The 27326-nt window shown below is 48.7% G+C and overlaps 7 protein-coding genes across 7 annotated transcripts; 3 read left to right on the top strand and 4 right to left on the bottom strand.

The window, feature by feature from the left end:
* Positions 1-921: 921 nt before the first annotated feature.
* B0J16DRAFT_306638 (uncharacterized protein) lies at positions 922-4269 on the top strand. The gene is made up of 2 exons (XM_046124804.1): positions 922-1510; positions 1565-4269. Exons 1-2 carry the CDS (start codon positions 1357-1359, stop codon positions 3925-3927), a joined length of 2517 nt encoding a protein of 838 aa, XP_045981115.1. The 5' UTR covers positions 922-1356; the 3' UTR covers positions 3928-4269.
* Positions 4270-4463: 194 nt separating this feature from the next.
* Positions 4464-7975, top strand: B0J16DRAFT_151092 (uncharacterized protein). Its single transcript, XM_046122058.1, has one exon. The coding sequence runs from the start codon at positions 4662-4664 to the stop codon at positions 7854-7856; it is 3195 nt and encodes a 1064-aa protein (XP_045981114.1). The 5' UTR covers positions 4464-4661; the 3' UTR covers positions 7857-7975.
* Positions 7976-8083: 108 nt separating this feature from the next.
* B0J16DRAFT_415858 (uncharacterized protein) lies at positions 8084-9369 on the bottom strand. Its single transcript, XM_046133549.1, has 2 exons — positions 8536-9369; positions 8084-8481 (listed from the first exon to the last, which is right to left on the bottom strand). The coding sequence occupies exons 1-2, from the start codon at positions 9128-9130 to the stop codon at positions 8096-8098; spliced, it is 981 nt and encodes a 326-aa protein (XP_045981113.1). The 5' UTR covers positions 9131-9369; the 3' UTR covers positions 8084-8095.
* Positions 9370-9510: 141 nt separating this feature from the next.
* B0J16DRAFT_288910 (S-adenosyl-L-methionine-dependent methyltransferase) lies at positions 9511-11689 on the bottom strand. Its single transcript, XM_046124203.1, has 3 exons — positions 11471-11689; positions 10916-11402; positions 9511-10866 (listed from the first exon to the last, which is right to left on the bottom strand). Exons 1-3 carry the CDS (start codon positions 11579-11581, stop codon positions 9899-9901), a joined length of 1566 nt encoding a protein of 521 aa, XP_045981112.1. The 5' UTR covers positions 11582-11689; the 3' UTR covers positions 9511-9898.
* Positions 11690-22240: 10551 nt separating this feature from the next.
* On the bottom strand, positions 22241-23079 carry B0J16DRAFT_151046 (uncharacterized protein). The gene has a single exon (XM_046122057.1). The coding sequence runs from the start codon at positions 22996-22998 to the stop codon at positions 22369-22371; it is 630 nt and encodes a 209-aa protein (XP_045981111.1). The 5' UTR covers positions 22999-23079; the 3' UTR covers positions 22241-22368.
* An 806-nt stretch (positions 23080-23885) lies between these two features.
* Positions 23886-25173, bottom strand: B0J16DRAFT_344100 (uncharacterized protein). The gene has a single exon (XM_046128152.1). It carries the CDS (start codon positions 25135-25137, stop codon positions 24901-24903), a length of 237 nt encoding a protein of 78 aa, XP_045981110.1. The 5' UTR covers positions 25138-25173; the 3' UTR covers positions 23886-24900.
* A 571-nt stretch (positions 25174-25744) lies between these two features.
* Positions 25745-27258, top strand: B0J16DRAFT_321448 (uncharacterized protein; the record flags this gene model as incomplete). Its single annotated transcript, XM_046125638.1, has 2 exons — positions 25745-25984; positions 26056-27258. The coding sequence occupies 2 exons, from the start codon at positions 25745-25747 to the stop codon at positions 27256-27258; spliced, it is 1443 nt and encodes a 480-aa protein (XP_045981109.1).
* Positions 27259-27326: the final 68 nt, after the last annotated feature.

The following is a 27326-nucleotide window of genomic DNA, read 5'->3' as shown; positions in this document are numbered from 1 at the left end:
AATTCTAGACACTCCCGCCCGCGTTGCATAATGTACTTCCATGCTGTCCCAACGTTCGTCTATAGAGCTTCCAGAAAGATATAGTAGTCTGGACACTAACGGGAAGCGATCGAGGTACCTGCATATGATAGATCTTGGTGCAAAGCAGGAAGCGACACTATGCCTCTCACATCGGCATAACCGACCATCTCTGGGGAAACTGCAGTAAGAATCTTCTGTACTATCTTAGTTGGATGGTCTTTGCGCAACATGATGGTTCGTAAATCATGACAACTGGGTTACATCTTCCAGGTACAGACGAGAGCGGATCACCCGGGATCTGGGCCCGAGAGCAAGAGAAGAGGTTGGGACAACGCACGGGTCGATAACTCCCCTGAGCTGAGCTGAGCGATATACGGCAAATGCGAACCATGACCAGCTTAACACGTCAACTCGATTCGTAGCCGAAAGGTATATGTCAGGTTTCAGGAATGCCATGTGGGTTCGATCATAGATACGGTGAGAGGGAAACCAGACGAGTCATTCTTTAGTGTGAGTGAGATGCAGGATCTTGCGTGACATTTAGAATTGTAGAGAATATCCATTTATCATTCTTGTGTCGCTTGAAGTCGTTCTGAGTTTAGCTGACCGTTTCACAGAACCAACTTAACTTAATTGATGTTTAATACAATGCTTTGTATTGAGTCTTGAAGCAACGGCTAAGATAAAAGAAGAGAGTCTACACCGCTGACCACCACCAGTCGGAAGATACAATACGTAGGCAGACCCACATTTACCTCCAAAAGTGCCTAACCTGGCAGGTCCAAGTCCAGTCACTGGACCGCTGTACGCTACGCTACGGCGTATGATGGATGCGCTGGCTAGTCCCTGGACCCGCGGTTTCCCCACCAACCATGCCTAGCAACCAACGGTGACGGGAACCGTCTCCCAAGTCCAAGTCCAAGTCCAGGTCCAGTTCAGTTCTTCAAGCTTGGCTTCCATCCATTGCGTCTCCATCTTCTATCCCATAGTCTAGTAGTCATACTCTGTAGCTTCTTTCCACAAAGAACTTCAGAGTCTCTAGCCATTTTTGTCTTTTTTTCCTTTTTCGCTCAGCTTTACGATTTAACGACCACGAAATAGTGCGAGCAAGATGTTTCTGTCAGGCTTCTTCGCCTAAGACATCCATCCATCCATCATCCGCTTCTCGACCTCTACGCAACTTTGCGAAAACATTCACGATAGCCACGCATCTTTCCGCATTCCAACCTCGAGACATATAACGACGCTACCAAGATCCAAAACTCCCGTATATTTGATCGCACGAAACATACCGACCCAGTCTGAAACAGAACCTTACTTCTTGTCGTCGCCATCATGGCGCCGGCAGCAGATCAATTCTCTGCACCTGGTGCAGTGAGCTATGACTCAAATTCTCAAGTCGTGGGAGATGGAACATGGGATTTCGAGAAGAATACTTTCCTGTTGCCCAATTTACAGGGTACCAACTTCGAGACCACCCGCTACAATGGTATGGAGCACAGTTCTTGAATTACACCAAGATCCGACTAACACGGAGTCACAGGCATGGGAAACAGATTCTCGACACTCACCCAATATCAAGGCCTTATATTGGCACACGGTCTTTTGGCTGTCATTGTCTTCCTTTTCCTCATTCCTTTCTCTGTCATGACTGCGAGATTCTATTCGCGACGTCCTGGCTGGGCCATTAAGTATCACGCCCAGTTGAACGTCTTCTCTGTCTTGCTCCTGGTGCCCGTTTTTATTCTGGGCTACTTCGCAGTTGGCCCGCAAAGAAGCCTAACTAATCCGCATCATGGAATTGGTGTGGCCATCTTTACTCTCTTCCTGCTTCAGGTATTCGGTGGTTGGATCGTTCGCAGGATAACCAAAGCTCGTTCTTTGCGCATCATGATTCACCAATGGATGGGTCGCTCAATTGCTCTCCTGGGCATTGCTCAAGTCCCTCTTGGTCTCACATTGTATGGATCGCCGCTCTATTTGTTTATCCTCTACGCTGTTTGGATGTTCATCCTGGTTATTTTGTATTTCATCTTGAGCTGGCGATCTGTTAACCAACGAGACTACTATATGGATGGAGCTCGATCGGAAGTCCGTTCAGAGATGCGGTCAGAGTTGGCGCCAACGGAGGATACCCGTACTCGATTGACTGAGTCTGAGTTATTCTCAGAATACAAGTCGGAGCCCCCCAAGAACAAGATGAAGTGGCTAGGCCCTCTTGCTGCTCTGGGTGGATTGGCCGCCCTGGTACGAGGACGAGACAAGAACCGGAATCTAGACAACGGAAGCCGAGTTCGCAGTCGATCTCCTTCGCTCGATCGCAGTCAAAGACCAGAAGTCGTTGCTTCCAGGAACGGTTCAGCCAGTTACCTTACCGGATATACTGGTGAAAAGGACTCTGACGTTACCAGGAAGGACAACGCAGAAGGCGGAGGCGGCGGTTTCGCAAAGGTCTTAGGCATTCTAGGCCTAGGAAAGCTTTTCGCCAAGAAAAACCGGCCGCAGGATGGAGACTATTCCGAGTATTCTGCTGTGTCGACTGAAACCCCGAGACGCCACCGTGCAACCCGCAGCGCTCCAAGCATGAGCGATGTTACTAGAACTGACATCACCAGCACCACCACGCCTGACCGTAGAAGAGACACAGATGCCCGCGGACCACCACCTGTAATGTCGATGAGGAGTGCAGCCGATGGTACCGAAACTGCGCTAAGCTCACCTCCGCCATCTGTCAATCCCCGAAGCAAGCGATACCCGCCAAACTCTCGCCGCAGTGTGTTCGAAGAGTCGGATTATTCATCTTATGTCAGTCCATCTCGACGCCCGCAGCCTGAGAAGTCTGGCGGTGGCTTTGCCAAAGGATTGTTGGGAGGTCTTGGTTTCGGCTGGTTCACAAAGAAGATGGCAGATAGGAAAGCGGCCAAGGAAGAACAGCGCCTGCGTGATGAAGAGGACCTCAGATCCGGCACCTCACTTTCCAGGTTTACAGCGGACCCCTACGACTCTCCTGGCCGACGAGATGATCGCCGCCCTATCCAACGTCGACAAACAGGTTATCCTCCCACTGAAACGGTTTTATCTACCGAGATGTCCGAATCAACCATAGAGCCCCGACCTACTCGAGGCAACTATATCGACCCCACTGAAAAGGATTCAACTGTCATACCAGTCGGTCGCGCAGGAAACCACTCAAGACGCAATAGTGAGCATGTCTCGATGCCCGCGATGCCCCCAGATCCTCGCGGCATCTTAGCACCAATAGCCCATACTGAAACAACTGCCTCAGGTTTATCTCCCGGATCTCGAGCCCAGCGATCTCGCCAAGGAAGAGACGACGATTCCCGTTATGACCGATATGCATCACCCGCCAGTGTTAGTGTGAAGATGAAGGTCCATGACGACAAAGACAGGAACGTAACCCTTCGACGACTTACGGAGGAAGAAGCGATAGCAGCCCGGGGCCGAAGAGACTCCGCCAGTAGCATTTCCGGACTCGAATCTCCCACGCAAGGCCGCCGCCGGTATCGACGAGACTCCAGTCACAAGCGAGCCGAGTCAAGGGCCGAAGAGAATGATGATATAGCTTCCCTGGCCCCTCCTAACCCTACCTTTGCGAAGCAGAAGCGACGAGGCAAAGACTCGGCCTATTATTCTGGACAACAGGCGCCATCAATAGGCAACTCACAGTTTAATCAGACCGTATCCAGTTTAGCAGAGAGTCACGGTACCTGGAGTGGCATCACTCCCTCTGTGAATACCGGGCCTCCTGGACCCGCCATTGGGGGACCAGCCGCCGAGGGATCTGCTGCCGCGGAAAATCGACGAAATCGACGACGACTTGAGAGGAGACGTGCCAGCGGACAAACCGCAGACGCGCCTGCCACCAACGCCGACATGTTCGATTAAGGTGGGAGAGTTTGAGGAGTTGGTCACCCGTCAATGATACGTTGACAGGTAGACAACTCATAAAGGAGAAAAGCGATGCATCGTGGGATAGAATCCTAGCATGGACGGCGTTCTGGAGGGAACTTTGCAAATTTAGTAACGCCACGTCGTGTCACGTCGATTTCAATGCTTGTTTGCAGATAGACTTGTTGAGGATGATACTGATGTTGATGAACGAACGAACGAACTGATTGATTCATTGATTTGAGAATGGCACAGTAAATAGTATATGGTATGGAAATTTCTTAGTATTAGAGTATGGAGGGATCCACATAGGATTGACGATAATGAATTCAGAATTGCGTTTCTCTCACATATTGAATGTTTATACTTAGTACTTATATGTGATTGTATTAAAATCTCCTCAAAGTAGTGACCTAAGATTACTGGCTTATTGGTCTAGATAGATATTAAAAGCTCCCTTAAAGATGTCCAATTCTAACAACTCCACTTTACTCCATGCGAAGCTCCACTACGTAATCCACCAGGGTCGACAGCTGTTAACAAACATTCATGTCCCTCAGCAGAGGCCACTCACTATCAACATTTAATCTTTTCTTCCTTTCCTTCCAATTCTCTTCCTTTGTATAATCAGTTTCAGACATCTGGGTAAACCAATGGCCCATCAATAGGCTTCAACCCTACTTCTAGCGATCACGATCTGACTCGACGAGTAACCATACCCATCGATCAAGATGGCACCCAAGCCAAAAGCCAAACCCAAGGCTCAGCAACAAACTCCACAGACCGAGCATCAAAAGATCGCGGAGCAATGGGCTAAAGCGGAACGCGCCCGCGCTGCTCAGCAGACCGCCAATGCGAAGTTCGGACTCCCTCCCGCCGATGAGAATGTCGAGGTTTTAGAGCAACGACGCGAGGCGCTCGATCAGAGAAGACAAAAGACCTATGAGAAGCGTTGGCGGTGGGCTACTGGATTCTGGGTTGTCGTGCTCGCCATTCACGCGCTCGGAATCTGGCTCTTTACAGGTGGCTTTCTGCTCACACGGCTTGTGCTGGAGGACAAGTCGAACTGTACTCTGCCTCCAATTGAGAACACCAAGGGCTTGTTGAATGTCGATCGCGGTTGCTGGCATCCGAAATCGTTTGACCGAGCCGTTGTCGTTCTAATTGACGCGCTTCGCTACGACTTTACCGTTCCCGAGGATCCGGCGCAGGCTCAGCATTTCCACAATGCTTTCCCCTACCTCTACGAGACCGCTGTCAAGTCCCCTCAGAATGCCTTCCTCCGCCCATTCATCGCTGATCCACCCACTGCCACGATGCAGAGACTCAAGGGTCTTACGACGGGAACGCTGCCGACTTTTATCGATGTTGGAAGCAGCTTTGGTGGTTCCGCCATTGATGAGGATAACTTGTTGATGCAATTGAAGGACGCAAACAAGAAGATTGCTCATCTTGGCGATGATACTTGGTGGTCTCTCTTCCCGGGCTACTTTGAGCCCAACATCAGCAAGGCTTACGACAGCTTCAATGTTTGGGATCTTCACACTGTTGATAATGGTGTAATAGACAACATCTTCCCATTGTTGAAGCCGGAGCGAAAGGGCGATTGGGATCTTCTTATTGGACACTGTCTTGGTGTTGATCATGCTGGCCATCGATACGGCCCCGATCACCCTGCTATGGGCGCAAAGCTTCGCCAGATGAACGACTTTATTCGCAAGATGGTCGAGAACATCGACGACAAAACTCTTCTGGTTGTTATGGGAGATCACGGTATGGACAGCAAGGGAGACCACGGCGGCGAGAGCGACGACGAGGTTGAGGCTGCTCTCTGGATGTACTCCAAGAAGCCCTTCTTCGGTCGCACTTCTCCCGAATTCGCCGCTCCCCCAGCCAATGCCAAGATCCGACCGGTGAACCAGATCGATCTTGTTCCTACCCTTGCTCTGCTCCTGGGTATTCCAATCCCGTTCAACAACTTGGGAGGGCCCATTGAGGAGGCATTTGCTGGTGTTAAGGGCAACGACTGGCGCAACCTCGCTGCTGTCTCCCGCGTTGCGGCAGCCGGTATTGAGAAATATCAGGCAGCGTACCACAAGGCTCGAGGTCTTGTTCAGGGCGAGGGAGTTGGATCTCCTGCTGCTCTTTGGGAGGCTGCCCTTGCTATCGCCAAGAATGATCGTGATGCTTATGCTGCCTTCTCCAAGTTCCAGGAGACTACGTTGTCCGTCTGCAAGGATCTTTGGGCCCGCTTCGACGTTCCCCGTATGATCATGGGTATCGTTGTCTTTAGCTTCGGTCTGATCCTGCTCATGATGTACTCCTCTCGTGAAGAAGAGGACGAATACGTCATTATGAATGACGCCGAACTCGATTACGCTGAGAAGAAGTTGGAACTTCTATCCTACAAGGAGAACGAGCCAGAGGTTGAGGATAACTTCCACAAGAGCGTTCTTAAGGGTCTTTGGGACCCCAAGATTTTGTTCACTGTCACTGTTCTCGGTGCCGTTGGTGTGTATCGTCAGCACCCTATCGAGGGCCTTGTTGCGCTTGTCGCCGTCCTTTTCATGGCTGGTCTCAGCTCATCTCTCCACGAGATGGGTAAGACTGTCCTCAACATCTTCCCATCATCTTTCTGGGGATGGATGGCCGTGGTCTTCACCGTAAGCCAGTCCATTGGCTTCGCTTCTAACTCGTACACTATCTGGGAAGACTCGATTCTGCTCTTCTTTATTACCACTTTCGGTATCGCTAGTGCCGTCTCTGCTTTCCGAATCGAAGCTCGACGTGAGAGATATCTAGGTATCTACCACTCCGTTGCCTTCATCGTCCTCGGTCGCATCGCTTCCTACTCAAAGCTTTGTCGTGAGGAGCAGATGCCCTACTGCACCTCCACCTACTACGCTTCTTCGACTTCATCAACCTCTGCGGCATGGCAGCTACTGATTCCTTTTGTTGTCTGTCTTGTTCTCCCCGCTATTATCAAGTCTTTCCTCGTCACAAGTAGATCTTACGAGGGTCTTGCTCCCACGTGGATCGGCTGGGCTGTCCGCGGAGGCCTTTTTCTCTCTGCTCTGTACTGGGTTATTGACGCTGCTGACAACGGTGGTTGGCTCGAAGGACGGTTCGCCGAGGGAATTCCTAAGACTATCGGTGTTTACTTGGCCCAAATCGTCCTTGCTCTGGCTTTTGTTGCTGGAAGCACCGTGTTTGTCTGGGCGCCTCCTTGCGTGTCCATCCTTCAATCTGCCGGACCTGCCGGACGACCTGTTGTTACTATTATTGGATACGGCAACGCTATCGGTGCTCGCTACCTACTGTTGCCTCTTAATATCCTTTTGGCCTGTTTCCTCCTTTCGAAGCCTATGGGAGGAGGTGCCCTTGCTCTTATGTTCTGGCAGATCCTCACCCTGGCTGAACTCTTGGATCTTAACGAGCTCAAGACAAGCCCTATTGGTCCTGTCATGCTTGCCATTCTTGGAAACTTTTACTACTTCAAGACTGGCCACCAAGCTGTTCTCTCCAGCATCCAATGGGACAGCGCTTTCATTCCTCTCTTCACCATCCGCTACCCTTGGACGCCTATCGTTGTTATTCTCAACAGCTTCGCTGGTCAGATTATCGCCGCTGCGTCCGTGCCTCTTTTGGTCCTCTGGAAGGTCGGTCCCAAGCAGAAGGGCGTCTTGGAGACAACTACCCGCAGCATTGGCGTATTTGTCATTTACTATGCAGTTGAAGCCCTGGCCACTATGAGCTGGGCTGGTTGGCTTCGCCGCCACTTGATGCTTTACCGCGTCTTCAGCCCTCGCTTCATGCTGTCCAGCACTGTTCTTCTTGTACTTGACCTGGTCATCATTCTGGTGACAATGACGGGTATGCGAAGCAACGCTATGTCGCTTGGCGAGGTGTTTGGATGGGCTGATTAGATTGGGTGATTGGGGGAATTGTCGTGTGTGACAAGTATACATCTTTGTCTTACCTCATTTTATTGGCACGATTGTTCATATTCATGTGGAAAAGGCAGAGAGATTCTTTGGCATTGGAGATACAACGTTGTCATACTGAGGCGTTTTGTCCGGGTCCTTTTTTGGCTCGACATTCATCATAGCACATTGGTCTTTATCTAGCATACAATCGCCTATAATACAACGAACTTAGATTTATCTTATTTGGTGACGATATCCGCTGTTCCTTTGACAGCCATTCCTCCTTCTGGCCCCTCAATCCAAACATCCCATCGTCCCCCGACCCCTTCATCTTTCGAGACTCTTCGAATGTTGATACTCAACCTCTCGTTAACGTAGAGCGGCGCATAGTTTCTGTAGCTAAACTTATGAACAGATGCATCTGAGCCGATTTGGTCGTTGAGAACACGGAGCATCAGAGCAAGAGTGAAAGGGCCATGGACAAGAAGTGCTCGGTGGCCATCTACTTCTAGCGCAAATTGAGGATCGAAGTGGATAGAGTGGGCATTGAAAGATAGCGCTGAGAAGTGGAATAGGTGTATCGGTGATGGAGTGAGTGAGATGGAGTACGTTGGTGGATGAGGATCTGAATAGAATATCAGTAACGGCGCTTTTGGACAATACAAATAGCTCAACTTACACATAAGAAGTCGTGCAGGTGATGAAGCAGATTCTTTCTCTTCCCTCATAAACACCAAGGTCCTTCTCTCCTCAATATCCCACTCTTCTCGCCCCTCAACTTCATGACCAGTCCCGTATTTCCTCCATATATCGACAAATACCTTCTCCTCTCCCTCTCTGCCTCTCAAACTGACATCCTCTATCTTCTCTCTACATACCACCGGTCTAGCGTCGAGCTTCATCTCTTCACCTCTAAATGTGACTTCACCGCCTGCCCACACGCGCCGCACATACGGTGATCCAGGCGAATGATCAGGATCCGCGCCGTCAGGGATTAGCCGTGAAGGAGGAAGCTGGATAGGGAAGTAGACAAGGTGGTGTCCTTGAGGCAGAGCCTTGGGAGGGGATGATATCGTTGGTGTTGTAGGAGAAGGGTAAAGAAGGTCATCAATGGTAGTAGTAAGAAGATGGGATGGCATGGGCGTTAGGTAGTCTGGTATTATCTTGGGAGGATGAGCTTTGAGAGCTGAGATGATGGACGAGGGTGATTTCGTGCTGTATCCTTTCTGTAGACGCAGGCCGCACTGGCGGCTGAATAATGATATCGGTTTCATTGTAAAGCTTAAGGAGTTGAAGTCGTGATAAAGAGGTGTTGTATACACTCTTAATCTGCTTGGCTGTGCTTAATGAGACTTGCATGGGTTCAAGTTACGACGAATTATTGAAGTGGGGAAATTCAGTCAAGCCTACCAATCGTAGCCGACACAGAAGCTCATGACACACAAAGTACCTAGTGAATCCATCAGATCGGAGTCCATACCTTGGTTTAGTATTCTGTCGTATAAAGATCGTTGTGGTTCAATTGGAATAATGGTAAGAAATGGGCACGATTGATGATGGTTGGTAGATATTGGATTTCATTTACAAGTCACGAGTCCTGGCTGCAGTTGTCATGATAAGGCGTCAAAGCTGTCATGACCCACGTTGACGATCTCACATTTCACAGTATCAAATCAAGCATCATGACACGATCAAGTAACGAACAAACTTTTCAATTCATCCTCTTTCCTTTTTGAGCATGTTTATAATATTCTATGCCTGTTTCCTTGCCCAGAAGGCTACCGTTACACATCTATCATGAAACATGAAACTTGCCCGTTGCGACTAGGCCAGCCTTTTCCAAATGAATAAAATGGTCGAGGGGGCGCATTTCGGGTTAAATATGCCGGAGATGTATCAAGTCCTCATTTTAGACTTGATTGTCATTTGTGTGATAGATTGATCACTAAATTGGCCTCTTCTTGAGGCATCCTTTTGACACTGTACTTTTTCTGAATTGACTCAGATATTTTCCAATTCGTGCCAGACTCTCGGTCACATTTTTACAGCAACTCGGAGGGAGTCTTGACGTTGTTCCTGGAGGCCCAGGACTGAAGGTCAGCACGGCAGTTGTCGAGAGCGCCGTGAATGGCAAATTGGGTCTCGACACCATCAATACGATGGGTAGAGTTGATGTTCTTGACGAGAGTGATCTGGAAGCAAGTAGCACTGCCCTGGCGGGAGATGATGGTGGAGTAGGCAAGGAAGAACTCCCAGATACGGAACCATCGCTTGCCGTACTTGGCCTCGACCTTGTCCTTGTTGGACATCCAGTTGCGGTACCATCTCCAGAGGGTAGCAGAGTAGTGAACACCGATGGTGTCAATGTGCTTGATCTCGAAACCGGTACCCTCAAGCTTGTCGACAACCCAGCCAAGAGGAGTAGAAGCGTCAGCGCCAGGGAAGATGTACTTGTTCATGAAGAGACCCCAAGTGAGATCCTCGTACTGCCAAGCCTTGCGGATACCAGCGTATTGGAGGAAGAAGACACCATCATCGTCAAGCATATCGTGAACCTGCTTAAGGAAGCTAGAGAAGTGACGAATACCAACGTGCTCAGACATTTCGAGACTGGTGATCTTCTTGTAACCACCCTCGGGAACGGGGATATCACGGTAGTCCTTGCAAACAATCTTGCTCTGCTCCTCAGGAATACCAGCCTTGCGCATGCTGCTGTTGCCCCAAGCGGTCTGGTTGCGGCCGAGAGTAACACCAGTAACATTGGCACCATACTGCTCACTGGCGAAGCGAGCAAGAGTACCCCAACCACAGCCAATATCGAGCATGGTGTCGCCCTTGGTGAGACCGATCTTCTCACAGACAACGGTAAGCTTGTTGTCCTGGAGTTCCTCGAGAGTCTCCTCGCGGTTGATGTCGGAGATGATACCAGAAGTGTAAATCATGCGGGGACCAAGGAACCAACCGTAGAAATCATCACCACGGTCGTAGTGGTCACGGACCTGCTCCTCGTCTGACAAATGTTAGTTGATTTCCAATTTGTGGTAAGAGTGAACACATACCCTGAGAACGAGTGTGCATGATGACCTCGGGCATCATGCCAAACAGGAAGAACTTGATAAGGCCAATGGTGAAGCGGAAGCTGACCCAGTCATGACGCTGCTCCATAACCTCAAGGCAGTCACCCTTGAACTCAACGTCACCGTCAAAGTACATTTCGTAGAAAGTCTCCATGGGGATCTTGTTGGTGCCACGGTACTTAAGACGGTCGGCGTCCTTCTTGAACTCGAGGTAGTGCTCGACACCACGGTTGGGAAGGCGAACCTTCTCATTCTTGCGAGGGCTGATGGAAGAGATGACCAACCACCAGGCAGCGAGCATAGGAAGATCGACAATGATAGCGAAGAAGAGGGTGGTCTTGAAGCCACCGCCAAGCTTCCAGCTGAGCCACCAGGGAACGATGGTCAGGATGGAGATGAGGACATAGTTGTTGAAGGTGTCGGCACCAGAGCCATCGGCGGGGAGAGGAGCGTTCTTGATGGCAGGGTACTGTGAACATTGCTGTTAGAATTGACTCTTCCAAAAGGACAACAATCATGCATGATATCGTGACTTACCCTGGTAGTAGGAACACCAACTTCCTCAAGCTTGTCAAAGTCGGGCTTGGGAAAGGCTGGAGTCTTGACGAACTCAAAGTCGACGCCGGTGACGCCTGATTTTTCTGCCATGATGACGACAGATCCCAATGGCTACCAAAAGCTATGAGATGATGAAGGGAAGAGGGAAGGAAGTTAATGTTGGCGGGTTTATTTTTTAAGAAGGACGAGCATTTCGTGGGGCAACTGGAGGGCCCAGAAAGGGAGGGAGCTCTGGCCCAGGTTCGAGGGGAGGGGCGGTGTAAAAAACGGGGTCCAAACCATCTTGAAAATATCTGATTGGATGGAAGCCCTGAGCACAACCCCCTAGATTCACCAAGATTAGCGTCATCCCGGTAGTTTTAAGGTGTTCTTTTCGACGTTGATAGGGGCTCAATAGCGGTAAAGTTCGACATGTCTCGGAGCAAGACGGGACACATCTACCATTTGTTGCGAGAGTACTCTACTATCTGGTACATGTTCACCACGAATCCAAAACTCAATTAAGCCTCGTTCCTTTACAATGGATTGGATTGTACAGAAACCAGCCACAATACGCAGGTACAGTTCCAATGCAGCCAGTTGGTCTCTCAACCACTGTCGATCCAGCCCCCACCAAGCTCGAATTGCAAATGTCCAATGCCAGCAGAATAATATGAGGGCCCCTAAAGATCAGCCTCGCTCTGGACTCTTTTTTCTTCTTCTCTAATTCGTACTCGGTTTGACAGATACGAAAAACTGCATGGCTGGTTCTTGTTCTTCCAGGGTCTGTCGGTCTTATGCACGACACTCTCCAGGTCTAATCGCAGGGCCCCTCTTTTTGCACCTGAGGATACGTGGCCGTTTTGGCCTTTGACTTGGACATTCAACAAAGGCCACTTTTCAAGCTACCACTAGCGTGAAATGGTTTCGGCTGACCCCTGCTGGTTTTGTGGCTGATGGTGCTCTAGCCAATGTGTTTCGTTATCAGATTAAATCTGATTCGACCAGAATATTTGTTTCAAGCCATCAGAAAGACCCTTATTGTTACAGGTTTATTAATAACCATGCAGCCAGAATCTGTTTCGGGCACTATCTGATATGCCATTCTAGAAGCATCCCATCATAGATGCTAGGTTATTATGATTAGAGCCGAAGGCACAGGCTGATATATGTCATTGAGAGGAGAAAACGTAATAACTCGTGCAATAGTGTACTGATACTATCATACCTACCCAAGCTCATAATTTCGTTCATAATCCAGTCAACATCTACTCGAAAAGACAAGTGGCGTAGGTAGAATGAAGTATGCTTACTCCCAGTCCTTCTTATCCACACACTTCAGTATCAGAAACAATTTCTTCCAGCCACTCTTGAACAAGATATTTGATTTGCTCCAAATATTTTAGGGTCATATTGACAGGATTCGGGGAGGCATGCCATCTTTCGAGGGACTAAAGCAATCATTTGTTAAGGCAAGGAAAGATATCATCATTCCCTGTTTTGAATTTAAGCTCTCGATCCGCTCGTACAGAAGTGGCATGTAACTAACTCCATTTCAACATCTAAGCTTTACGGTATCAACCCCCCTAGTGCTGGTCTCAGATCTTAGTCTGGTCAGGTAGTTTCATTCCTCATGTCTCCGGTTAAAGTTTCAAAGACAACCGCATACCAGCGTTGCCAAGTCTCGATGTGGTTTATATAAAGTTTTAAGGGTCCATGCAAGGATGATCCGATCACCAGGGACATGTAACTTAAGTATCTGGAGCAATGTCACAAATCCTGAAGTATGGTTCGTGATGGGTACCCTAAAAAAAAAAAAAAGGTATATCTCTACATGGTGCCGTTAGCTATTGAGTATGAGATCTGACATGTCTTTCAAAAGGCTCGGCTTTTCCGTTGATGAAGAAGATAAACTTGACCACAGACCAAGGCACTACTTGTGCCTTTTAGACTTTGCTTCGTTGCGAATATCGAATGAGAAAAAGACACAATGGCTAGACCTGTGTAGTAACCTTCGCTTATCGCATGCGTCCGATCATAGCATGTATTATAGCGCATATTAATCGTGGCTCCGTCTCGTGGCTTCATTGTCTTTGATTCTTGCTCATGGTATAAGACACCTGCCGGACACATGTAAGGGTACTAGCTCCTCCAGTGAATCTCAGGCATGAACCTTCAGGCCCAAAGCTTGGAGCGTTTCTTTGTTTCGGTTAAGATGCGAGCAAAGGATCCGGAATTGTCTCATGTCGAGGTAACATATGATACGTAATCGGTAGAAGACAGCAACATGACGGGAGAATGTTGTCCAGCAGCAGAGTCATAGTCGAAGAAGACGGAGACGAGGAGGAGCGTTGTATGTTTTGCCGACTAGGCCATTGGCTTGGACAAAAATCAAAGCAGAGAGCCTACAGCAAACATCCACGTCGATATGCCCTGTCATCTACAGTTGTCGGAAACCTCTGATGGCACCTAGGTACTCTCGAATATTCTGGCCTACTCTGATCATGGTAGTATCAAACGGGCTCGGGCATCTCTCCCTTGGCTCAAGTAACTTGAGTAAAAGGTCCGAGTAAATTCGATATTGTTAGATCGGCCATCGCGAACCGAAACCATCTTGGCACAAGATACCAGATACATGTGCAGACTTTGACGGATGGTGTGATAACGCAAGTTGCGGGTACCTGAACGCTTGTGCAGGTGCCAGTGGTTGAATCTTGGTTTAGTTGAGAAGATGTTAGTTCCATCCGGCACAGGCGGCAAGCAATCACTGCCGTGCATTCCTTCCTCTCTGAGTTTCAGACCGTATTCTATAATGGGCCAGACAAGGTTGCACAACTTAATCGTCGAATGGCCTCCAACTTGGTGGTGGGGTATCTCAAGTACCGTGACTACTAGGTACCTTAGTACTAAGATATTTATTAGTGCCAATTAGTAGTTCCAACGGTTGCCCGCGGGTATACATGCATGTTCCTGATTTTGATATCCATAACGAGGCCCTAAAAATTAATATTCCAAAAGCAGTTAGTTGAACGTGTACTGTTGCTCATTAGCTCTCCCATAGTTGGCTACAGAGGCCTTGAATGGTGCCGATGAGATTCTTGCGGCAATTATGATCCTGATTGTTAATTTTGCTCCTCCCTTCCCTCTTTCCTACTTCTTTCCCTCTCATCTATGAGGTAACCCGTAGCTCACCATGACGAGTCCAGGTCAATATGGAGGGGACGGAGAACAACCGCGGCCGTCATATTGTTACATCACATTATTAGTTACACCCAGCGGTTTGGACTCCGCAGGCCCTAGGTCCCTAAACCTGAAAAGCAACTGGCCTAGGTACAGTACTGTACTGTAACTCTTGTCTGAATGAAGTTGGTATTAGCTTCAACGGAAACATTTTTAGTTGCCGTGCTTCAGTGGCCGTCAGGGCACAGACTTGAGGTACCCGGCCGCGGCAAGTATGTTTTTGGCAAGCACACCTTCTATTAAGATAACCATCGTTCTTTCCGAAAGAGTGTCAAAGATTTCAGGGTCTTGCTTGGACCATGGCGCTTGCCTTTGGTAGCCGCAGAAACTGCACGTGCACAAGCGCGTTTAGCTGGATTTCTGTTGGTTATGTCACTTCGGCGGCAACCTGATTCTAACTTCATATCACCAACCATAATCCGGATTTCTCCATTATTTATTCTATTGCCGCCGCGATCTTCATCCTCATCCTATGAGAGCACCGGCTCTTTTCTGTCATTTCCTCTATGGAGACTGTTTCCGCCTCTTTCTGGGCGTTTTCAAGGATACTCGACGCCATTCCGCTCGCCACCTCCACCGCCGGATTCTGAAACAATCTATCCAGGTCGTTATCTTTGAATATTCCAGGCTTGTCATGGTTTCTTGAAGACCCAAGAAACATCATTTTAGCAGTCTATAGGGCCATGGGCGGCTACTCGGATGCCTGTGAATGCCAGAAAGAACACGAGGGTCTAGAGCTCAGGTGTCTTGGACTAGAACCTTTGCGGAACTTGGCGTTGTTTCAACGACAAGGTTATACACGAAACCAACAAGTTTGCAGGGTCAGCCATCATCTCAAAAAAGTGCTTCAAGGCATGTCCGTCGCTTTGTGGTTATTTTGAATGATCCTGGCCCTTGGAAAAAGATCAGCGAAGTCAGTATTCAGCATCCGCAAATGGATTCCAGTAAGGAAAACTGCGCCCGCAGACTCCAGCTCAAATCAGATGCTGTGAAGTATGTGGCTCAATGACAGGCAACATGGAGTTTAGCATCTCGCTAAAGTGGTGGCGCTTCAACTTGCTCTCCGCATTCAAGACATTTTCATGCAGCCGTCGCAAACGTGTTTACAAATGCATCTCGACCCAGAGACACCTAAAAGAATACCGCTGTTAGACGTCTGTAGGCCAATTACGGAACCAGACTTCACTGTACAGACATTGATGCTTTCAGTTGTCTATTGTCTGTCGTTTGACAACCACCACAAAGCAGCGTGTCGGTCATTCTGAAGAGAGCAATAGTTGAGAAAACGCCTTCTGGTTCCCCTGGCTTTCCATCTTGTCATCTACCAGTCGCTCAACATGAGTGGCTATGGCGGGAACCTTTTAAGGCGGCGCAAGCAATGATAGCCCACTTTACTCTTTGTGGGGAATGTCTCAGTATCTCAAGTTCATGACAATAGAACGCCTGGACCTCGAGGGTTGCATCTCATCTTGACCTTGGGCAAATCATGTCGCAACCATGGAACCAGGCCAATGATGACCAACACTAAAATAAGTATGCAAGGCCATGCCGAGCTTAGCTTGCATCAAAGCCGGGATATTTGGCTGTTGGCAGTTGCTGCAAGATTCACAGCCCTCTGTTATCAATTGAAGCAGAAGCGATGATCTCGCCAATGGACTCAAAAGAATCTTGTTCCTGAAGAGGCAAGAGAATGAGAGACATGTCCGGCACCTGACTGTTTTGGGCATATCGACTGGATACTATGTAGTCCTCGAGTGATGGAACCCGGGCCATGCATTGGTGCACTGTCTTGGGGAGCAACTATTCGCCATGGTAATGATTGTCTGACTCCCTCACACAGACTTCTTGGAGAGCTACCCAAATCTCATATATGTCATATGCGGTTGACACTCGGTGATGCATCGCTCAGGACAGACCAGCCGTTGCCGCCGGCAAAGGCTATGTTAGCCGACGCATATTCTCCACTGTAAGACTACCTACGGCATTTAATAGCTGGTTCTATCGTCAAGGCTAAAAGCAGGTCGCTGAGATTCACCTCAGCGAATGTCTCGATTGCTTCGGTAAAGCACCTCATTCACATGCCTCTGTTGTCACTGCCAACAGAAGTTCAGTTACGTACGTGTAACACAAACATACCTTACAAGGATGTGCGAGTAGACGACAGATCGATCTTTGTGGATCAATGTAACTTGCCCAACAGTGAAATTTGGCGATAAGGCCAGTCACTGTGTCGATCTCTCAGACTTAACCGAATCACTTCTGGCTTGGCAAGTGAACGGGCTAGGAATGCCCGTCGACAGACAGACAGACAGACCTCGCAACCTTTGGCCAACTCTTGTGTCCTCTTCCCCTCATGGGAGGGCACACGGCCGCCTACAGCCCCCACACACAAGCACAAGCACAAGCACAAGCACGGAGCACCCAGTAGCGTATGTTACTGGTCAGAATCAGATGTCAGTTTTTGGAGCTCCTTGTTGGTTGCTCTGCCGTACTGTAACGCCTGCAACTTGCATCAACACAATCCTGACAATGTACATGGGATGTGGAATTCTTGGTCAATCAAGTTTGCGGCCCGAAAAAAAAAGGTTGCGGGGAAATGGCCGCGAGTCCTGGCCTGGCATGTCTCACTACATTCAAGATGCCGAACGTTGTGTTGGCCCACGGTCCTGCATTGTAACCCAAACAAACGTGGGCAAGAAACGACTTGGGCGGGTTGATACAGTACAGTACAGCATAGCAAAGCAAAGCACAGTGAGTTGATGTGAGTTACGGACAGGACGGCGTTACTTGCCATCATACACCCAGCCCCTACAGTACTTGACCTTTTCCCCCATCCTCGACGACTGGGCCTTTTGTGGTCATCCCACGGAGGACGGACAGATATGTACTAAGTTGCGAACACTGCGAGGAGCAGAGGTGGTGTTCCAGCTTGCGCCACTCTGGTGAAGTTCAACAGCAAAGAGTAAGATCCGAGAGGACGGAGTACGATAAGATACATGTCACCAAGCCAAGCACGGAGTACGAATTTGAGAGGAAGCCGGCAGTACCGTAACATTGCAGAGAAGCGGATATCCCATCCTTCACTCTAGCACACCAGCCAAGCCACCCCTGCCAGGCTTATGCAGGATCCAGCTTCCACGACTACCATTACTGCTGATCCTGCAGCTCCGACCCATCACCAGATAGTTTCGACGCATGCTAGGTTTCTAGAAATAAAGGGGACCAAGGCATGGAGCAAGAACGTTACCCACCACTGGGATTGGTAGCGCAAGACGGAGCATTTTACAGCCAACGACATAGTGTGCCTGAAGGCAGGCCGATGACTTCGTACCAGTGCCTCGGAGCACACATCGATGGCGCCCTCTTACCCGCCTCTCTGTTGCATTGCATGAAGTTCGATACGCAAACAGGCCCTGCGACGAGAGAAGAGAGATGAGGAAACTCATTCCGATGACGAAGAACACAACAGTTCTGGTCAAATGCCCTCAAATTCGAGCCCTCAGGACCCTCCCGGGGCCGATACCCCCGTCAATTGTGCCAACCGATGTTGATAAAAGGCCGGATGTCCCGTTCATGATTTGCGAGACTACTAATCGCTCGTCTACCGTCAGCCCTACATAACTACAAACAACCCCCTCCTCCTCCTCCTCCTCCTCGCCAATACGCCGGATTGAGCATCATCTGCATTTCCCTTAAAGGTGATCATCTGCCAATTGCCTGTTGGTTGTTACGTGGACCCAAGCACTCTAGTGGCTTTGGACCTCCTTATATGATTGATCCTCTTTTCTCACTTATATAATCCCTCGTCGCCGTCTCACATACGTATCGATACTAAGGCGATATCCATTACAGTAACCCACGACTTCGAACTCCATACGATTTGCCGTTGAGAGGTTCCTCCTTATCACGCAAAACAATTCTTCAAAATGTGCAACCGAACGCAATCGACTGTCAACACCAAGACTGGTTCAACAGGACTTGTCAATCACGCCACTGGGGTTTGCGCACACAACCTCACACACAACTGCCTCGAGAAGGCCGCTTCAAACGATACCCTTTGCATAATGTGCAGGGCCCATTGTCCTTACTCTTGAGTAAGAGCATTGATAGTCCAACATGGACTTGTCATGACGAGGGCTCGGAAATAAGAGGCCATCATGACACGGTCCTAGTTCTCCGGTTGCCTTGCAGGCTACAATTAGCAACAAAGCAAGGCAACAATGCCAAGGCATCGGAAGGGGGCTAGAGAAGGGCTGGCACCAGCGTGATGGGTTGAATTACGAAGAGTGATAGCCGAGAAGGGGTGGAACTCGACTCTGGACCTAAACACGCATGCAAGACATGGTCTTAGTCAAGAACCCGAACATGACCTGAGCTTCCACGTGCAGGAGGGTAAAGTTGAAAGGGTCAGTGGACTTCTTTTTTCCGACGCTGGGAAACGACAGTACAGGGAGGAAAAGAATGGAGATTGGGGAAGAGTATGGGGTTCAATCGAGACGAGGCAGGAACAAGCATCTAAGAGAGGGCTCTTGAATCGTTAGAGGGACTGAATTGGCTCATGGTTTACATATTGATAGCCCACCAACATAATACGGGCATCTAGAGCAGTAATCTATTGTAATTATAGCAGCATTATAGCAACATCCATTATGAGATTGTGTCTCTTGTATCTAGCCGCCCTATCTGAAGACTAACCTCGTTCGAAACCGACCTAGCTGTGCAAGCGCTGTCAGTAGGCTGGCTGTCAAGTCAATCGCGATTTGGAATCCTAAACTAGTGCATGGTCGTGTCAAAAGACTCTTTTTGTTGGAAGCTGTCACGAGGCTAGGCCGAACTAGAGATCAAACTAATATGTGCTGTGACTGTATAAAGTGGCAAGGCAAGGTACAGGAGCCAAATGGGTTTCCCTATCAGCGATTAAGACAAGACTACGGTAGTCTGCTTTACTGTAACCAGGCCCACTGAATGACGAAAAGGATTTTGACTGGACGAAATACGATTGATTAGTTATTAGTTATGGTGTGTCTATGTCAACGTTAGTTTGGTGATCTAGGATGTGATTCATGACACAGCCGCCGAGAAGTGACCATTGACAACTGATTAAGTACAGGTTTTGCTGTAGCAGTAACTGAGAAAAAGAGGACATTCGGTATAAGGCGGAGGGTATTGACGGGATTGCTTCCTCCAATCAGAGGAGAAAGGGTAGCAATCTCTGCATATACTGTACCGTAGTCTACATGCTGCAGCCAGCATTGGATGCATGCATGCACGGGTGCTGTACTGTATTGTACAAAGTGCAGATGGAATAGAATAAGTTAGACAGCATAACAACAAACACTCGCATATGTACACAAGTGCATGAATACGCATTGATATGATACTACGCCACAACTGTGTGTTGTATTGTATTGTAAAGTATTCTACCCTATCTCCGTTGCATTTCCCGGTTCCAGCAGCCGTTGAGCCTGAATAGGACTGAACCTGGTCGCTGGAGACTTTTCAAAAGGATCACTGCCAACTTCACTTAGTTAAACTATAGTACTTTAGCCAAGGACTTGAGACATGATGGTTTTGTGGCGGCCGACACGATCCCTAAAATAGGACAGCTTGCGAAAGTGGGAGAGCCAGGCAGCTGGGAATTAGAATATGATCTGATAGAGTCCACAAACTCTCTTTGCGTATCTATATAGAATGAGGAATAGCCTCCCATCTCTCATCTCAATTGACTAACTGAAATTGTGTAGTAGTACACAACTTGGCTTCCCGGAGGCTTTGTCCGGGGCTCTTCTTCCGACGGACCGTACAGTGAATAGTCAAGTTTTAGTGCGTGGGCCGAGCCGTTGGGAAGAAGAAAGGTAGGTTCACACTCACTGTAACTGTAACTGTAACTAAGCACAGCATTAGTTTAGTCTCTTGGGCTGCAGTAGACGATCTTCAAGAGAACAGGTCATGCTCGGTAACCAGTCAATTCAACTTGATTGATTGTCTACGGGTACAGCACCCAATATCTTACTGTACTCTACAGAGTCAATATCATCGTCATTCTTGCGTCTTCCGCCCTTTTCCTCTCTCTCTCGCAGAGCAAAACCGAAAATCTGCATGTCACCAGATGCGGCTCCCGTCAGATCTACTGCATCATCCAAGGCCAAAGTCAGACAGCGACATCGCATATGCACGCCGCCAGAAGCGTCTAGGGAACTTCCTATTGCAGTAACTGCAGTCCACCAACGTCTCCCGCTTTTAATCAGCTGTGCAAGGGCATGAGAGAAAAGACAAGACGCGGCAGACTTTTTTCTTTTCTTTTTCTTACTCTTGGCCTAATCGTAGAGGGGGGTGGAATCCCAATGGCATGGGTACGAGTTGCATTTTCTTGCGAGTTGATGTGTACGAGAGGGTGTGATGCCAGTATGATTCTTCTTTCTACTGTACTAACTCTGCTCTGCTCTACTCTGCTCTTCCATGTCCCTACTCTAGCCTACTGTACTTACTGACGGCATTGTTAGTCAATCTCCAGGGAAGATGTTTCCGAGAAAAAGTAAAAAACCGGGCAATCAAATAAAAGTAGACGTCACTAAAGCAGAAAACTTTGACGATCCTCGGTCTTATATTTTCTTTTCTTCCACGCGAGTAACGGTCCTGCATCTTGTGGAGATATTTAATTGCCATCTTAATAGTCCCCCTTAACCCATATTGTCGAGTGGCTACACCTGTAAAACCAGCAGTCTCAAATGATCTGTCCCATTGGCTTTCAGAAGAGACAATCACTGGGAAACTGTACTGCACTGTACTGCTCTCTACTCTACTCTGGCATGTCATCTTCAAAGTGTGGTTACACGCATCTACTGCACAGCACGCGGCACAAGAGTCATCTGTCTCACAGCGCAGCAGAGCACAACAGAATACAACGCCACGCAGCAAAACACGTATTTGAAGTGCAGTGCAGCAATCATACTATCCGTACCTCATCTCACCTTCCTGACTGTCTTATTACCAGGGTTGCTGAATTCACCCATCAAGGTACGGTACAGTACTGTATGACTTCAGCACGAGGCAACACCACGGCATGACCGTCTCAGCTAATGTTCTATCTGTACACTGTCGACCTGACTCAAGCCAAGGGAATAGTACTCCCGGCCTTGCCGCTTGTTCCCTATGTGCAGGTAAGAAAAGCAATCAGCTCGCTAAGGCAGGCAGTACGTCAGTAACGAACCACACCATCACATATACATATGCATCATTACAAAGCATGCGTAAACACCTTGTCATGTGTCGTCGTAAGATAACTCCAAATTCAACTCTATCAAACATCGACAGAATTGAACTGACGAGAACAGAATATTCTAAACCCCCGCAACTTTCCGAGGGCTATTGCCTCCCAGTTCAGAACCAAAGAGCATATTGATGTCTACGTACACTGACACATGATGCACTCAGAAACTCCGCGCTGCTATCCCATGCTATCCAATGACCTGCAAGGAACCAAATGGCTACACAGTAGCCCGTCTCGAAGAGAAGATTGCCTCGCCACAAGAATAACGCTTTCGTAAAAGTCCACAATCGTCCGTCCCCAAAGAATAAAAAGGTATCATAATGAGAAGTGAATATTCAACGTCTGTCAAGAGACAGATCAGATGAGGCTCCCAAGTGGAAGGCCACATCTAGAAGAGAGCAACCATGGCAGCGACCATGGCGGCGCCGAGGAAACCTGATGAGGCAATGAGACCGTTGGCACCAGCGGTAGGGACGTTTGAAGGAGCCTCAGGGCTTGAAGGGGGAGCCTCGTAACCAGGCTTCTCGGGGGTACCGTGGCTGCTGGGGACAGGAAGCTTGGTGGAGTGCGAGATAGGAGCAGTAGGACCAGCCTTGACGGTGGTGTTACCGGCAGGGTAGAAGGTGGTCTTAGGGACGGGTGCCTTCTTGGTGGTGCTGATGATGGGGGTGTTGACAATGGTAGGGGCCTGGTAGTGGCTGGTGGTGTTGACAATAGGCTCGTAGATGCTGGTGGTAGGAGGAACGTAAACGCTGGTGGTAGGAGGAATGTAGACGGAGGTGGTAGGTTCAGCAGGAACCTCGGGCTCAGCGGTAGAAGTAGTCACAACAACCTCAGTGGAGGTATGGGTGCGCAGAGGGCAATCGGTCACGGTAGGGTTGCACTGGGTAAGAGTGACAACCTGGGTAGTGGTCGAGGTGAGAGTTGTGGTCTCGAGAGGAGCAGGAGGAGGAGCGTAGTCCTGAGCAGCGGCGACCGAGGCGCCAGCGGCGGCAATGAAGATGCTGGTGTAGTGCATTGTGATTGTTGTTTGTCTGAAACGAATTGTGACAAGTCTGAAGGACCGTAAGGGATTCTTTTTACGTAGAGCGAAGGAGTGAAAGAGTGCAGAGCACAAAGATTGTTATCAAGAATCAGTTAATGAGAGTAATAGCACAAGGCTGGGAGTATCGTCAAACGTTAAGGTGAACCGGAAAGGAAACAAACAAGTCGTCTGATGCGGATATCGAGCGAGACTTGTAGTTTTCGCACGAGTGCGGGACCTAATTTCTGCCCATTAAGTCCAACTTCCGACCCCTGCCTGTCTAGTTATTAGACCATGGGTGCGTTGTCACCTCGTTATCCCCAATTGATTGGCATTGTTACCCGTCCCTGAGCTTATGACTTAGCCCCGGCATCTGAATGGGTTTTCGTACGTACCACCACACAACGGTACCTTGCATTGCATCCAAAAAGTCAGCCTATGATTGGACACCAGCCAAAATGCAACCTGGCTGAGGATCGGACAGAGCCTTAGCAGCTGCAGTTTGACTGGCTTGTTCCTGAGCTAGATGCTTATCCCAGTCTAGCTTTGTTCTGGCTCCAATCCGTTCCCTGCAGAGAAGCATTGCTCGTTGGCAAACTGCCTTCGGCTGCATAACATTGGCCAATCAATTGTTGCCAGAATTGCAGGGACGGCTTTTGCTGGAGCCAGGATGGAGCCGTGCCAACGCAAAGACCATCTATTTTAGCATCGTCTCCCCTTTTTCTTTTGCGTGGTTTGTTGTGGAATGGGCATTGGATTGGTAGTGAAAGAAGTCGGTGTGGATTGGTCGACAAATCGTCTTTGTGATCTATGTGCCAGCAAACCTGCTTGTTCAGATGACTTAATAAATATATAAAATTTTTAAAAACTTTGATCATTATGTGACATTGACATCCATCTTCCTGATGCAGTCAGCGGCGCTAATTGCAGAGTTTGGTCGCATCGCTTGATGTAATACAATCTCCCAGGGCCCTTGGCTACTAGTACGTCTCAATCAGTGTCCCACGATGCAGCGTCTGATCCAGGCTATGAAACGACTTGCTATAGCGCTATTGATGAAAGCTCTCCTGCCACAAATAAATGAATTGGGGATGAAAGAAATGAAGTGCCAAGCCCAAGGAGACAAAACTGTGTGACATTGGCTTCGGGGCAAGTCACTAGAATGAGGAGCAAATACCTCATCCAAAGTGCATCCAGCAGCCTTCAAGATCGTAGACCAGCATCCAGGACGGATAATCGGAACTTGTTAGCTACTCCGAAAGCCAAGACAGAAACCTAGCCAAACAGCAGACGACTAGTCAGGGGCGGATCCTTCGTTATTGTGAGCGACACAACTAATGGATCGCAACAGCGTTTCGTGCCAATTGAAAAGCATTACGATTGTGGACCAATACACCGCATTAAACAAGAGCAATGAAACGTGCGAGAGAGCAGCGACTGGCTAATAAGGCTAGAACTTGGGTTCAAAGCTGCCATTCAATATCATGCCAAGGTGAACTTTCATCCAGCAGTGTCAAAAAATAGATTGTGATCAGGGTTTACTGCCAACACGAGATTGTTATCGTGTAAGCGCAGAATTTGGCTTGGCTTGGCTTGCTTTGGTTTGCATGTATCCGTAGATATAGCCGGGTAGTTGCTGATACTAATCCAGACCGACCGCTTGGCCAGCTATCTTTAGACCCTTGGTCGGCGCCTTGGATGTAATGGGAATCGGTTGGTCTAGGGTCTCTAGCGGTCGAGAAAGGCGTTTCAAGGCAGATCACGGGAGACAAACTGTGCTGTGTTGTCTAGGCGTTCGTTACTGGTAAACGATTCCGAATTGAGTTGGCGTCCGTGTATGTCTGTGAGTAGCCGTCAATAGAGGCGGATAAAGGCGAGCTAGCTCTACTCAAGGTATTATGAGATAGAGGCGACAATAATGAGAAGAAGGGATAGAATTCGGAAGATGGAAGATGAAAGAGAGAAATGGATTTGAGAGGCTCCGAGAGGATAAGAAACAAAAGGGAAGGGAGAGCTTACGACACGGTGGAGAAGCTCCTTCCTCATCAGCCTCATTCTTATGTCACTATACGAGAACAGCCACAAAAACAAATACAGACATGAGCTGAAGATTCTTACTCTGGGACAAAACATTATCCAGAATTATATCATGGTGCGTTAGGTTTGGACTTTGCTTTTTTTTTTTCTGTATTTTCTTTTTTGGCCTTTTTCAACCATCATGACATTGATATCATGAGTTCATGTTTACATTCCTTAGAGTTTCAGGTATTTATAGGGCACTCGTGAGGCTTTCCCAGCAAGTAAAGTAAATATAAGAAACCTTGGGAAATGACAAGCAAACACAAAGACCAGACTCCTGAATAACCTCACATTGCCCCTGAATTAGTCGTCATGGATATTCAGGTACCGACATTAGGGGACTCTTCATGCAGCAAACTGCCAGTTCAATGCCCCGCCCCCGCATCATGCCTCCAAGTTACAGCGCTAGAATATTCCAGTAAGGAGGTGCTTCTCCTATTCCTGGAGCAACAGGTACTTTCGCTAGCAATTAGTGAGACACTGTACATTAGCTGCTTACGTAGCTACATTTATGCAAGCCATCTATCGTTACCATGACAGTTGGCGACGAAATCCAACCCAACTGCCTTCCTATATCCACTCATGCGAATACCCCTGAAGAACAACTCAGTCTCCTGTCAAATCACACCAAACAGAATCACCATTTAATTGTTAATACAACATGGCAAACTACTTAAACGACCCCGCGCTCTACATCTACACCTCCCTCACTGCCGGCTCATCTCATATTGTTACGGCAACATCACGTCTCGAGACCATCCTACGCGCCAACCGCATCCCCTTCAAAGCTATCGATATCGCCGTCGACACAAAGGCTCGTTTGCTATGGGGCCGAAGAGCCGGTAAAGATTCGAATGGTCGCGCGAGAAAGCTCCCTGCCCTGATTCAGGAGGGCTGGGTTGTAGGCGTATGACAAACTCCCCCCTTGGTGTTACCACGGATCGCATAACTAATACTTGTCGTTATTTGCAGGATATTGTAGAAATTGAAGAATGGAACGAACGCAGCGAACTTAAGGAGCAGGTCAAGATTCATTTCGACGAATTCACTATCCCTTCGATACACGATAAGCTTCCCGATGACTCCTTAATGCGACCTGTCTACCCCATGCCCAACAAAGGCCCTATTTCCCCTGCGGCAATTGCTATGAAATCTGCCGCCAGTGCCGCGGCTGCTGCCGCTGCCTCTCCAAAGCCCGCCCCTGCTGCACCTCCGCTACCCGCGACCAAGACGGCAACCCCTGGCGCAGCAAAGACTTCAACGGCATCGAAGGCGGAAGAGAAGGCCTTACCTGTCCGATCTGTCGCCGACGAAGCTGCGCAAAAGGCTAAGGAGCTTCGCCTGAAAGCTCTGCGAGAGAGAGTTCGCAAGGACAACGAAAAGAAAAAGGATGCAGCAAGTACAGAGGGCCCAAAGGCAACCGAAGAGTCCGCCAAGCCTGAGGAAACCCCTGTTCAGATCTCGATAGATAGCAAGATAAACGGGATCCAATCACCGACATCTGGATCGTGGGCTGAGACTGATGCAGCACGTGATGCTATTCAAAGCCCGACTAGTGGCACATGGAAGGATGGCAGCTCAGATTCCACCTCCGCCACGAAACGACCCAGTGTTGAGGTGAGTCCGGGAGAAGCCAAGGCTATTGAAGCTACGACCGCAACAAAGGTGGAGCCCGAGCTGGAGAAGAAGGTAGAAGTGTCAGATGAAGAGGACGATTCAGAAGATGACACCGAGTCTGATTCCGACGAGGATGAAGAAGAGGATAGTGATGAGGACAGTAACGACGAAGAGGATAGTGAAGAGGAGGAAGAGAAAGTGAAGGAAGAGCCCGAGGCAGCCAGCGCGACAGCTACGGACAAGGCTGCAGATGAGGTTAAAGAAGAGGCCGTCGAGGAGGCTAAAGAAGAAGAAAAAGCAGAGGTGAAGAAAGAGACGAAGAAGAAGGAGTTGAAGAAAGTCCCCAAGAAAGATACTAAGGATGCCAAGAAAAACGCCAAGAAAACTTCCAAGCACAGTAGCAAGGACACCAAGAAAGACTCCAAGAAGAGCTCTAAAGACACCAAGAAGGATGCCAAGAAAGATTCCAAGGACTCGAAGAAAGAAGTAAAGAAGGACTCGAAGAAGGATTCTAAGAAAGACTCCAAAAAGGAACACAAGAAGGAATCCAAGAAATAGGATTGATGCAGAGTTAAATACCACCAGATCTTTCGGTGTTCTAGATGGGGAATAATAGTGTACAGAGT

The sequence above is a fragment of the Fusarium flagelliforme genome (assembly GCF_020744385.1).
Source record: "Fusarium flagelliforme strain FIESC 12 MPI-CAGE-AA-0113 chromosome Unknown B0J16scaffold_5, whole genome shotgun sequence".
Classification (NCBI taxonomy): Eukaryota; Fungi; Ascomycota; class Sordariomycetes; order Hypocreales; family Nectriaceae; genus Fusarium; species Fusarium flagelliforme.
The sequence above is the reverse complement of the archived record's forward strand: the minus strand, read 5'-3'. Positions and strand labels throughout refer to the sequence as shown.